The sequence below is a fragment of the Anolis sagrei genome, chromosome 1 (genome assembly GCF_037176765.1).
Source record: "Anolis sagrei isolate rAnoSag1 chromosome 1, rAnoSag1.mat, whole genome shotgun sequence".
Lineage (NCBI taxonomy): Eukaryota > Metazoa > Chordata > Lepidosauria > Squamata > Dactyloidae > Anolis > Anolis sagrei.
Window position 1 is genome coordinate 315157136 of NC_090021.1, and position 14648 is coordinate 315171783.

At 39.6% G+C, this 14648-nt stretch overlaps 1 protein-coding gene across 6 annotated transcripts in view; it reads right to left on the reverse strand.

Moving 5' to 3' along the window:
- The window catches only part of TTC7B (tetratricopeptide repeat domain 7B), a 124867-nt gene that overhangs the window by 37594 nt on the left and 72625 nt on the right, over positions 1 to 14648 (reverse strand). For all 6 annotated transcript variants that reach the window (XM_060756791.2, XM_060756782.2, XM_060756751.2 and 3 more), the window contains 4 exons: positions 9211 to 9283; positions 7612 to 7772; positions 6364 to 6480; positions 2223 to 2320 (listed from right to left, as the gene is read on the reverse strand). In XM_060756791.2, the coding sequence (XP_060612774.2) occupies positions 2223 to 2320; positions 6364 to 6480; positions 7612 to 7772; positions 9211 to 9283 (449 nt within the window). The remainder of the gene's footprint in view (positions 1 to 2222; positions 2321 to 6363; positions 6481 to 7611; positions 7773 to 9210; positions 9284 to 14648) is intronic.

The window sequence follows — 14648 nt, forward strand, 5'->3', positions numbered from 1 at the left end:
AAAGCATCTCAAGGGAAGTATGCTTTCAATTAGTAAAAAGAATTAAAAACAGATATTATTCATAAAACAGTTACAGAATTATTATGAATAAGAGTGCTTATGTTTCTGACAATGCGATACTTGTACAATTACATTTAAAAGAAAAACCTACTCTTTCTGTAGAATTTGCTGTGTGTTTAGGGCTACAATTTTAACACTGCAAAAATACAGAAATGATGTTATTGAATATTCTTTTCTAAGTTACAACACAGCAAGCTCCTTAGGGCATACAGAAGCACTTGTGGGTGATTAATGTGAGTTTCCATGAACTTAAAAAGAATTTTCAGTTTAATGTATAATATACATGAATTTCAAACATATGTTCCCCTATATAGTTTGGTGTGTACTTCACAAAATTACCTGGATTTCGGCCTATGAACCAACTGCCTATATGAATGTTTGCAGTTCACAATTTAATACAAGATTAAAAAAAACCAAAAAAAAAAAAAAAACACCCCGGGATCCTAAAGCAGGCTCCAGCAGTTGGTCATCACTTTCAGGCCTGTTGTTCTTAGCCTGCTGAACAATGCTCCAAACATTCAACAGGCATTCAAAGATGAGTAATGCATTTAGATCTTAAGCGTTTTTTTTAGTCTTCATCATCATTATTTGCATTATTGTGGACAAGCTGTTTGTGCCTTAGATCTAAGCCAGATGCTGAATGAAAATCAATCAAGGCAACTGGATGGTGGCTTTATTGAGGCAAGAATTTCTTGGGATGTTTTGGAGAACCAACCACATTATAATTTCCATATCCATATCCAATTTCCATATCTTCTAAGGCCACAAAGAAAAACCTGAAACTGTGAAACTTATATTTTGGTGATACTTTGGCTGGAAGCATACTATAGAGGCCTTGGCCCCTTCCACACACCTGAATAAAATCCCACATTTTCTGTTTTGAACTGGAATATATGGCAGTGTGGACTCAGATAACCTAGTTCAAAGCAGATATTGAGGGTTATTCTGCCTTGATATTCTAGGGGCTCTTCCACACAGCCCTATATTCCAGAGTATTAAAGCAGAAAAACCCACATTATCTGAGTCCAGACTCAGATAACCCAGTTCAAAGTAGTTAACATGGGATTTTCTGCCTTGATATTCTGGGATATAGGGCTGTGTGGATGGGCCCTAAGAAAGACTCACAAATACTTCAGGGAGGATTTTTTTTTTTTAAAGGGAGTAAGTGAACCTCTGGATATTGAATCTGTAAATATTGTATAAAAAATGTGTAGGATTTTCAAGAAATCAAAGAGAAAGTGTTTGCAGAAAGGGAGTTCAAGGAAATAAGTGCCATCTCCGGGCCCTTCCACACAGCCCTATATCCCAGAATATCAAGGCAGAAAATGACACAATATCTGCTTTGAACTGGGTTATCTGAGTCCACGTTCAGATAATGTGGGATTTCCTTGCTTGATATTTTAGGATATAGGACTGTGTGGAAGGGCTCTGAGTTTCCTACATTCAGGGCCCTTCCACATAGCCCTATATCCCAGAATATCAAGGCAGAAAATGTCATAATATCTGCTTTGAACTGGATTATCTAAGTCCACACTCAGATAATGTGGGATTTCCTGCCTTGATATTATGGGATATAGGGCTGTGTGGAAGGGCCCTCCCTTTTCAATGTGCTGGAAAAAGGTTTAGGTTAGGAAAATGGGAATTTTAAAGGAGGTGCAAAGCACCTCTATGAATTAACACAGATTTGTGTTCCTTCAGGGGAGTAATACTCTTCATCTTGAACATAAACGCTGGATATGCCCAGTCCGCCAAGGAAGAGTGAGCTCATGTCACCCTCTGCCTCTTCCCCTCCAGCACTTTTTTGGGTATGCTAAGACAAGATTTTAAAATCCAGCTTCAGGTTCTCATCCTCCCAAATCCCTCTTGCCAGGTAAAACAGCTCTCTCTAGTTTCCCAAAGAAAATGAACAATCTAGAAATTAGAAATCTAGACAGGTAGGTTAAATAAAAGAGACAGAGGAATTTTATTATCACATTTGTGGACTGGACTAGCGGGAATACAACAGCATACTCTGCATGAGGCTGCATCTTGTAAGAGAGTATTAAAACCCAGAAATAATTACAAAAAAACTAAGTCAGATATTTGATTGATCTACATGATTGCATTTATCAGATAGTACAGATGGTCTCTGACACTTTATTGTTTTAGACATGAATTCTCACCTGTTTCAGGGTCACTGAAGTCTGGCAAAGTAATGGTATTAAGCTGTCGTCTGTCAGCAATGGCCCTGTCTAACAAACTGCTGCCCCGTCCAGAATCACTATAGGAAACAATGCAAGATATTAATCATGTAAAGGCTTGAAGAGAAAATCGTGATGTTTAGCGCATGTTATAGTTCTCAATATACATATACACAGGGCACAGACAAAATATCCCATTGATTTTACGGAGTCTAAAATATTTTCAGGCTGATTTTCTGAGTATTTCAAAATAGCTGAAATGGTATATGCAGGAAGCCTCACCATGACAATATTTTCCCAAGCTGGTAAAATTGAATGCTCCTGTGAAGCAAGTGCCTATGTTGATGGTAGGAGTACTCGTGGTGGGGTCTCCCATATCAGACGGACTTTTGCTGAGGAGCTAGACAAAATGTGCTGAACAGTTAGTGTGTTGTCGGAGGTTTGCATGGCCAGAATCATTGGGCTGCTGTGAGTTTTCCAGGTAGTATGGCCATGTTCTAGAAGCATTCTCTCCTGACATTTCGCCCATATCTATGGCAGGCATCCTCAAAGGAAATCCACAAGCATGTAGAGAATTTTTTTAAAAAGTAGGAAACCATGAAAATGAACAAAATTTGGCTACCAGTATTAAAAAAAACTCTAAAATCAGGACAGTAAATAAAGAGTAACACTTAAAAATATAGGAATTCCAGACAATAATCAATCAGGGCCAGCTAATACCTCCAAACAAAGGATCCCCCGGCAGCAATGAGCCAGGCTTTGAAGCTACAAAGCCATTAAATGCTAATCAAGGTGGCCAATTGCAACATTCACACTTGTCTCAAGCAGACAAGAGTTCTTTCTCCGAATCTGGACATTCCACAGATATATAAACTTGCCTAGTTTCAAACAAACCTCACAACCTCTGAGGATGCCTGCCATAGATGTGCCTGCACAGAGATAGGCATTGCAAGCCCCTTTTGAATGTTTTGTATATAGATGACGTCTTAGTTTATATTTCTTTGTGGGTACTGCTGTATCTGTCTTCAAAAACCCCTTGACACTCCACTGAACAGAAGTTATCACCTGATAGATGGTTAATCTTACTGAGTGTATTTACATGTCTTAAATTACCTAGGGAATGAAATATGCATAGATAGACAGACAGACAGATAGTAGGCATGGGCAATCCATGGTTCTCAATGGCTCTAAAGTGCTTACAGAACTAGAGGGTACTGGTGCTTTGCTTCTAAGTGTTGCTAAAGTTCTGGTGGTGAAAATTTCAGAACTCTAAGAAAACTTTCAAAATTTCATTGCTATTTTGTTATTGGCAGTTTTTATGACGAACCTATTAGGAACTGCCATTTATAACAAAATTTTGAAAGTTTTGTTAGAGTTCTGAAATTTTCACCATCAGAACTTTAGCAACACTTTAGAAGCAAAGCACTAGCACCCCCTAGTTTTTTAAGTACTTTAGAACAATTTAGAATCATGGATTGCCCATGCCTAACAGAGAGAGAGAGAGAGAGAGAGAGAGAGAGAGAGATATGGCTGGAGTTACACTTAAAAATATACATGTTATGACATACAAATTCAACTGAAGAACAAACCTATAGAACCTATCTTGTTTGTAACTTGGGGACTGCCTGTATAGGAATCTAGAGCTGATGTGGTCCAATGCAATTTTCTGAATCAGCATTCCAAAGAACTCCAGGAACAGGCTTAGAAACCAAGAAAAACGTGGTTTTGTTGGGTTATGTAATCATTCCCCAAGGAAAGTAATAAGGATCTACTGATTCTGACCTAATTTATTTGTATGTGAGGAGTGCACCAATAACAGTTTCGTGACTTCTGCAAGATTTTTATCCTATTAATTGGAGGACAGGTATTTATAAAACAATAAGCTTTAATGAGACAAACCAAAAGCCATAAAATATAGTTGTATCTGTAAGCTTGTTTCATTATAACTTTGTGATTCAAAACTTACAAATTAGACGTTTCAACTCTATTTGTGGAAAGCAGCAGAGAAAAGAGATGGTATAACTTATTTGCAAGAAGGTGACATATTAAAATACTCTATCTTGAAATTGACCTTTTAAAAGTCTATTAGTCATCACAGACTTAATGACTGTTTCACAGCCAGTCAACTTAAAGGAACTGAAGTGTGACTGGCATCTACAAGGCTAATGAAGGTACTCTCACTGAGTTCGACACATGCGCAAGCATTTACTCGAAGTCAGTTCACAATTGGCATCAAGAGAAAACCACATGAAGGCTGTTATCTCACAGCAGGATCAGCACTGTGACAAACTGGCTCTTAGAGAACTTGAAAAGAGAAATGGGATACACTGCATGTGAGAACTTCTTGTTCTGATGGCATCATATGGGATGGATAGCCATTATGAAATTGTTTGTTATGATGCTGTTTCCTTTCCATTAGGAGCTCCCTTGTGCCAGCAGGACTGAACACCAACAGGTCAGAGGATCGAATCCATCGAGAGCATGAATGAGCTCCCTCTGTCAGCTCCAGCTCCTCATGCGGGGACATGAGAGAAGCCTCCCACAAGGATGGTAAAACATCAAAAACATCTAGACATCCCCTGGGCAACGTCCCTGCAGATGGCCAATTCTCTCATACCAGAACTGACTTGCAGGTTCTCAAGCCACTCCTGACACACACACACAAAATTCTTTCCATTTACTTAATATCAAGCCTTTAGGAACTAAAGAAGTTATTGACTAAAACATGCAGCAACCATATGAGCTTTTCCACTATTAAAATACTAATTTTGCCAAACCAAATCTGATGAAACACGCCTGTAATTTCATGAAAAACTGATGAGAATCTCTGCTACTTGTACTGAACTCTAAGCAATATTATGTTTGACTGTTGGAGGAGGAGGATGCAGGTTTGATTTCATTAATTCCTTCTACAAACCAAAAATACTTTATTCTAATACAGATTCATTTCCTATGAAAACTGTACCCCCATTTCCTCTTGGTATTAATTACAAATGACCCTTTGGTTGTTTCCTATGGTTAAGCCGTTCAGGTATTTTTCAAGGGAAAATATAAAAATAAAGCCAGTCCCGGTCACATTTATTATAACCATGACAGAAAAGTCAGCAGCTGGCTGAGAAAGGCGGTATACAAATACAGTAAATAAATAAAAGTAAATTTGAAGATACTTTTTTGAAATTGTAACAATATTATGGACCTTATCCCATAAAACAGGAGGTGGGGGTGGGAAGCACCATATTACTGTGGCGTTTAGTCCTGCTGTGTTAAAAATCAAACCATATAGTTTACCAGTACTCATCACACTATGTTTTTTCTTGTCTTTTCCCCAAAATTATCCATTTTCAGATTTACCACATGAGCAAGTGTAGAAAGGGAGACCCTATTTCTCTCCATGTGCTCTTCTGTTCTCCTTCCCAATGCCCCTACTCTTGAGGAGAAAGGAGACATCGTTCTTAAGGCAAACCCATTTCTCCCTATGGACCCTTCTGCTCTTCCTATAAATGGGTAATGGGTCAAACCCTTGTGGCGGCAGGACTGCTGATCAAAAAGTTGATGGTTTGAATCTGGAGAGTGGGCTGAGCTCCTGTCTGTCAGCTCCAGCTTCCCATGCGGGGACATGAAAGAAGCCTCCCACAAGGATGGTAAAAAATCTGGGCGTCCCCTGGGTAATATCCTTGCAGACAGCCAAATCTCTCACACCAGAAGTGACTTGCAGTTTCTCAAATCGCACCTGACACACATACACACACACACAATTAAAAAATACTGTGCAAGGTTCAGGCAGTTGGGTTTTTGGGAGATTATCTGGGCATCATTGCTTTTTTAGGACACCGCCCACAGAGATACCCATTCCCCCATATACAATGTGGGCAAATCTGACAGATCCCATACCACTTTTTTTTCACCATTTTCTCGTATTCCTGAGCTCAGAAGGCAATTCAACCCTGTCTCCTCATTTCTTTACACTCTCAAAACAGTTTCCTAACAAAGCATCACAGACGACAGGGGCAAGTCTACTTGCCTCGTGTGATGGGCTCCATTTTACTTAGTCCCTTTAATGTTTTAGAACTGTTTAGAAACAAGATGATTTACAATGAATGCTAATGGCTCTTTAAGGTCTTACCTGGGGTTAGTGAGATTGTAACAGGATTTCCAGATCTGCAACATGTGTTTGCAAGTAAGGAGTGCCTCATCTGGACCCCTGCAGAGTGATTCCAACTTGACTTTAGAAAACAGTAATCTGAAAAAGAGAGGGAGAGATTATTATTATTTCACTGACACAAAAACACAGTATGTCACAGCAATCGAGATCTATATGCTGGATTTCGTATCACAAAATCACAAGTCAAACACTTCCCAAGCGTCTAGGGCTGTGTGATGTATTTTCGAGTAATGTGTGCAGATCCAAGTAAGGTGGCTTTTTGCAGTTGACAGACCGTGATTTTGTTAATGTTTATTGTTTCCAAATGCTGGCTGAGATCTTTTGGCACAGAACCCAGTGTGCCGATGACCACTGGGACCACCTGTACTGGCTTATGCCAGAGCTTTGCAGTTCGATTTTGACGTCCTGATAACGACTGAGTTTTTCCTGAGTTATTATTATTTTAAAAAACCCACAGAGGCACCAGATCCCATCTGATGTTGGAATTAAAGTCTGTCATGTTTAATACTTGGATGGGAGATCACCAACAAATACCAAGTGTTGTGGTCTATATTTCAAGTAGAAGAAACTGTCAAAACCAACTCTGAGCATCCCTTGCCAAAAAACCCTATGAAGTCATCAAGCAGCTTGAAGGCACTTATACATACGTAGTTAAGACTTATTATTTGTCTTCTCAATTAGGCATACTTGAACTTTCTTTCCAACAGACCAGCTGAGGAAAATGTAACTTAAGTGGCTGTTTTTCGGGAGAAAATAGAGACTGCAGCTGTCAAGTTTGAGCCAGAGAAGTAGAGACAGTCAGAGATAGCTACATTTAGTTTTTTCTCTCTCAAGAGGATCTAAAGTCAGAGCTTGTCTGCTAACAAATGCCCTAAGGTTCCAGTGACTCTTCCCTAAAGAAATCAAGCCTAGATGAATTCTGAAGCCTATGGGCAAGTGCAATAAAATAACAAACTAACTGGCTATCACTGTTGATTAATTGTCAATCAACCAATGACCCTTCAAATGCATCAATAGGCAAAAAAAAATACATTGCAGGAAACTGCCTCCTTTCAACAAGAACATCTTGGAAAGTGGCACTCCTTTAGAAGATGTCCCCACAGAGGAGAGAGAAAATATTAAATTATTCTGTTTCTCCACAGGAGTGAAAAAGCAAGCATATCCCTATGCTGAACATGCAGGTGTATGGAAACTGCAAGAACTACTTACATAAAGTTTTCTGGGTATTCACTCAAGGCCATGTCAATGATATTCAGAGCATCATGGTAGTGTTTTTGAGCTGACAGCAAGAGGGCAAGGAGATGCAAAGAATTAGCATCGTCTCCCTGGAGCTGAAGAGCCTGGCGAACATAACCCAACGCTTCTGGTATCTATTTGAAAGGAAAACTGAAAGGAGTTATTACAACAACACAAAAATATATTATATGTGCAGATTATGAAAAAAGAGAAGCATATATTTTATATTAAAACAACTGGGGAAAACATGTTTTTATAGATGCCCATTGCCAAACAGAGTCAGGTGTCAATAGGTTTTTTGCTCATTAACCATGAAGATTAGCTGAATTGCGCTGTCAAAGGCTTACATGGCCAGAATGACTGGGTTGCTGTGAGTTTTCCGGGCTCTATGGCCATGTTCCAGAAGCATTCTCTCCTAACATTTCGCCCACATCTATGGTAGGCATCTTCTGAGGTTGAGAGGTCTGTTGGAAACTAGGCAAGTTAGGTTTATATATCTGTGGAATGTCCAGGGTGGGAGAAAGAACTCTTGTTTGCTTGAAGCAAGTGCGAATGTTGCAACTGGCCACCTTGATTACCATTCAGTGGCCTTGCAGCTGCAAAGCCTGGCTGGTTGCTGCCTCAGGGAATCTTTTGTTCGGAGATGTTAGCTGACCTTGACTGATTATTGTCTGGAATTCCCCTGCTTTTTGAGTGTTGCTCTTTATTTACTGTCCTGATTTTAGAGTTTTTTAAAGTAGTGGTAGCCAGGTTTTGTTCATTTTCATAGTTTCTTCCTTTCTGTTGAAATTGTACACATGCTTGTGGATTTCAGTAGCTTCTCTGTGTAGTCTGACATGGTAGTTGTTAGTGTTCTGTGGACACAGCATATTATTTGAGAACATAGAAATACTGGGCCACTCTAACAACCACCATATCAGAGGCCATTAAATGCTAATCAAGGTGGCCAATTGCAACATTCACACTTGCCTCAAGTGACAAGAGTTCTTACTCCCACCATGGACATTCCAGATATATAAACCTCACTTGCCTAGTTTCCAAAAGACCTCTCAACCTCTGAGGTTGCCTGCAAAAGATGTGTGAAATGTCAGGAGAGAATGCTTCTGAAACATGGCCATACAGCTCGGAAAACAGCAACCCATTAGCTGAACTATTTTTGCCATCTTTTTCAAAGAAGCTTTCTAAAATGAATTTCCTTTAGAAATACAAAGACACTTGGAATATCCTAAATACATGAAATGCAAGAAACGAATTTGGAAGTTTCAGCCCCCGAGTTTCTGGAACTTTAAAAATATTTTCTTTTAACTAAACATAACAGATATTTGTGATACCCTGTATAACAAACTCAAGTTCTGAGTAGCATGCAAACGAACACTACATTTTTATTTATATAGATATGAATAGAAAGAATAAGAAATATAATGTGTGGGGGAATTTTGCTCACTCACAGAGACCTCTGCTAGCATTAGATTTTATTCAAAAATGAATAAAGAAGGAAACAATAGCTATTCAATTAACAATTTTTGTTACTGATGTAATCAATTCAGTTTTTAAAATGATTTTTAAACTAACCTGCCGGGATATAGCAAACTGCAATGCTAGATAAAACGCGGCCAGGTGATCAGTTGGAGACAAAGTGTGTGCCCTGGAAAAAATATTTAGTTCATTAGTATTACTTAAATTTATTTATTTATTATTTATTTCAAACATTTGTACCCCGTCATTCTCAACCCCTGAGGGGGGACTCAGGGTGGCTTAAAATCAGCAGCAATTTGATGCCAATATATACACCATAACAATATAACACAGATTCAACATTAATGAAAACATTAAGTTATAAAATAGTCATTAAAACATTTAAAAATTTATTAATAACAATAACAATATGACTGCATCCAAGTTCAATTGAGAGACCTAACCCAAAGCCTATGCATTGCAACTGCTGTTAAGCCTGCTGCCCAAATGCCTGGTCCAAAAACCATATTTTGAGCTTTTTCCTGAAGGAAAGGAGAAATCAAGCCGATCTCATTTCCCTGTGGAGTGTGTTCCACAGACAAGGGGCCACCAACGAGAAGGCCCTGTCTCTCGTCCCCACCAGTTGCGTTTGTGAAGAGGGTGGGACCGAGAGCAGGACATCCCGGATGATCTCAGACTCCTAGGTGTTTTGGCCTACAACTCCCATAAATCTTAACAGCTGATAAACTGGCTGGGATTTCTGGGAGTTGTAGGCCAAAACACCTGGGGACCCACAGGTTGAGAACCACTGCTCTATTCCTTATTATCTGTAGAAATTTGTCTTCATTCCCAAGAACCTTAACCCTAACCTTGAATTCACTTCTTGGCCTGAGATGATAATGTATAAGGCATATACACATACACACATTCACATATACCATGGATTCAGTTACTGTTCCCTTTCACTCTAAAAGCTTTGAAATTCTCTGTTGACGTCACATACAACCAGATACTTCAAGCTTATGTGTGTATGTGAGTATTTTTGTGTGTATCTGTGTATGTTCATGTGAGTACATCCATGTATACACAGGATACAGACATGACTACTCATCAGCTGATGACAAGGTCGTCTGTTCGCATTCAGAAGAAGATCTACAAGCCACTCTAAACACCTTTGCAGAAGCATACGAGAAGCTCGGCCTGACATTGAACATTGAAAAAACCAAGGTGCTGTTCCAGCAGACACCAGCCAACCCCTCTCCAATGCCAGTGATGCAGCTTAATGGTGTAACATTAGAAAATGTTGATCACTTCCGCTACCTTTGCAGCCACCTCTCCACCAAAGTCAACATCAACCCCGAAATACAACACCGCCTGAGCTCTGCGAGCGCAGCATTTTTCCAAATGAAGCAGAGAGTGTTTGAGGACCGGGACATCCGTAGGGATACCAAGGTGCTTGTCTATAAAGCTATTGTCCTCCCAACCCTGCTATATCCCTGTGAGACGTGGACTGTCTACAGACGTCACATGCAACTCCTGGAACGATTCCATCAGCGCTGCCTCCGGAAAATCCTGCAAATCTCTTGGGAAGACAGGCGGACAAACGTCAGCGTGCTGGAAGAAGCAAAGACCACCAGCATTGAAGCGATGGTCCTCCGCCATCAACTCCGCTGGACCGGCCACGTTGTCCGGATGCCCGACTACCGTCTCCCAAAGCAGTTGCTCTACTCCGAACTCAAGAATGGAAAACGGAATGTTGGTGGACAGGAAAAGAGATTTAAAGATGGGCTCAAAGCCAACCTTAAAATCTCTGGCATAGACACTGAAAACTGGGAAGCCCTGGCCCTTGACCGCTCCAGCTGGAGGTCAGATGTGACCAGCAGTGCTGCAGAATTTGAAGAGGCACGAATGGAGGGTGAAAGGGAGAAGCGTGCCAAGAGGAAGGCGCGTCAAGCCAACCCCGACCGAGACCGCCTTCCACCTGGAAACCAATGCACTCACTGTGGAAGAAGATGCAGAGCAAGAATAGGGCTCCACAGCCACATACGGACCAACAAGAACACTGGAAGACAATCATCCTCAGAAAACGAGGGATCGCCTAAGTAAGTAAAGTAAAGAAATGAGTACTGGAAAATATGGCACTTTCACCATTTTTCAATGGATGTTTCTGAGTATGTAATGCCCACTATAGAGTGGACTTGTGATCTTCCATATTTAGCATTTGAGAGATTTTAATATTTCCTTCACTTTTTTCAAAAATGAATTAAAAAATCTGAAAAACTGCCCAGGGACTTAATAGCTTTTTTCTTATAGGTGATTGCTTCAAAAATCCAGCTAAAGCCAGGAATAAATCAAAGTCGTTACCATCTGGCAGCTATCCAGAGATCTATATATCATCATCAATTTCAGATCTCAGTAAACAATCTAGAAATAATCCAGATTTAATACCGTTTGCAGAAATGCATGCCACTATACAAGGGATAACAGGGATTATGTCATCTTTAATTAAATGGAATAATCATATACTATATAGATAAATCCACATTTTCCACTTATGGAGGATCATGACTAGGATGAGGAAGAAATTTCTCCTACCATACTATTATCTCTGTACAGTTCACCTTGGCATGCAGCAAATATGATGATTGTTCCCATTGAATTATGTATTTTACCCATTTCAACATATAAGTACATTTGTCTTAGGGCAATAGGTAACAAGAGAAGGATAGCAGTGCTAATTATTAATGATTGGTGAACATATTCTTGGTCCAAAACAGCTTTCAATCCTTTGTAGCCTTAGGATTCTAATTTGCAACTATTGTGACACAATGAATGATCACAACATTTTTAAATTTGATAAATTACCATAGGAAAGCTAGTTATCACATATGAGTATCCTTCACCAGAGCGAAGGATAGAGTCCTTTTTGCCCTTAAATCATCACAAAGCCCAGTGATACCTGAATGATACCTCAAAGTCACCTGCCTCATGGACAAGTGTGGGAAACTCATACTTCCCCATCTCTTCTAAACTTCATCTTCAAGAGTAGTCCCTTGAGGGTTATAAGTGAGGTAATACTTTTTCTTTCAGAGAAAGAATCTTGGAGACCAAGGAAAGAAGATATTTTCATGAAGGAGAGAGAGAAATTAAACCAAATTGCTACAAGACTCCTAGTTAGATTCACATATGAGCTATGACAAAGGGAAAACAAAGCAAACAGAACTAGCTCACCTTCTTCCAACCACTAGGCAGAAATGATATCTAGCTAGGAGTCTTGTACTGACTTATAAGTTTGAAATAACATCAAGCTCTGCCTAGCAGACAGCATCTGACTCACAAAATAGTGGTCCCAATAATCTCAGTGATGAGACTTCCTATTATTTGTGTGAATTATTTTGCTAATTCATTCTGTTTTTTGAAACCTTATATTAGTAAAGGTAAAGTATTCCCCTGACGTTAAGTCCAGTCGTGTCCGACTCTGGGCGTTGGTGCTCATCTCCATTTCTAAGCCGAAGAGCAGGCATTGTCCATAGACACCTCCAAGGTCATGTGGCAGGAATGACTACATGGAGTCGTTACCTTCCTGCAGAAGCAGAACCTATTGATATACTCACATTTGCATGTTTTCAAACTGATAGGTTGGTAGAAGCTGGGGCTAACAGTGGGAGCTCACACCGCTCCCAAGATTCAAACCTGCGACCTTTCAGTTAGCAAGTTCAGCAGCTCAGTGGTTCAACCCACTGCACCACCGGGAGCTCCAACTTTACATTAATCAGGTAAAAAGTGTGAAGGCTCTCTCCTTTAAAGGATATAAATGAGCAGGTGTAAGCAATGATGGAAAATAATAGCTTTTCATCAATCATTGAGACGCTGGTAGATAACTGTATATAACTCCCATAGGACCTTCTCCTTGGCTGCCCCAAAACTGTGGAATGACCTACCAGAAGAGCTTCAACAGCTAAATCAGCTGTCAGAATTCAAGATGCAACTGATGACATTTCTCTTCTAGCAGACCTACCCACTCAATTTCAACTTATGAATATTAACCTACATTTTATTGGCGTGGTATTGTGTGTATTTTGACACATGTAATGTAATAGTGTTGTGTTTTATCTCTCTCTCTCTCTTGTAATCCTATTGTACCCCGCCTCCAGCTACAAGGAGAGATGGGTAATAAATAATAATAGCAATTACTATTATTATTATTATTATTATTATTATAAATATATATTTCTAATTGTGATACTACTTTATTTGTGGCTTTGTATCTGTGAAAATGCAACTGGCTGGCACAACCTGGGGATCACAACCAGACACAGTGAAGACACTTGCCCTTGTGCTTTGCTACTCTTCTGCTGAATATGCATGCCCAGTGTAAAATAAATCTCAGCACATTAAAACAGTGGACATGCAACATTATCACAGGATGTCTACGCCCTACACCACTGGATAAATTATATTGTTTAGCTGGTATTGCACTACCTAACATCCATCGGGAAGTAGCATCCTGTAATGAGAGGACCATGGCATAGACATCTCTGGCCCATCCTCTGGTCGGATATCAGACAGCAAGCCAACACCTTAAATCAAGAAATAGCTTCCTAAGACATACAGACATATTTGCAGGAACACCTCAGCAAGAGAGAGTCCAAAGGTGGCAAGTTAAAATCCAGAACCTCAATCAGTGGCTGATACCAGATGAGAAACAACCCCCTGGACACACAGAAGACTGGGCGACTTGGAAGGCACTGAACAGACTCTGCTCTGGCACCATGAGATACAGAGCTAAATTTAAGGAACGGGGCCACAAAGTGGAGTTCATGACATGCAAGTGTGGAGAAAAGCAAACAACGGACCACCTATTACAACACAGTCTGAGCCCCGCCACATGCACAATGGAGGACTTTCTTACAGCAACACCAGATGCATTCAAAGTGGCCAGCTTCTGGCCAAAGGAAATTTAATATAATACCAAGTTTTTTACTTTGTTTGTGGTTTATCCATACATTATAACTGTATTCTTAATTCACTTCTGACACAATAAACAAATCTGTGAAAATTCAAGAGGTACATGCACATCATGGTGAAGTCTTGATATTTTCCCATGAGTATTCAGAATACATACTTTAAAATCTGAACATCCCGGGTCTAATAAAATGATTGCATTCAGTTTCCTATAATGAGACCAATACCACATATTCTTTAAGAAGTTTTTGGTATGTTATTCAAAGCTGTGCATTCTTTTAGAAGGAATTCAGATGAAGCATTACTCTTTAAACAGATGCTGTGTAAATGTTATTCTCTACTAGCTGATAACAAAAATATCTTTAATAATGAAATAAGAGTAAATCCTTTCGAATCAGACTGGATTTGTCAGTTGTACTTGATGAAGCAAATGTTAATGCAATATGTTCTGTACTCATGTAAGGAGACTCACAGAGGTAAAATCCGTATTACGTAATGGTTTATAAAGATCCTTTTTTTTTTTTTTGAAAAAAATGCACATAAGGTTTTTCATTATCTACAACAGAATGAAAAGATGAACCCCCACTCAC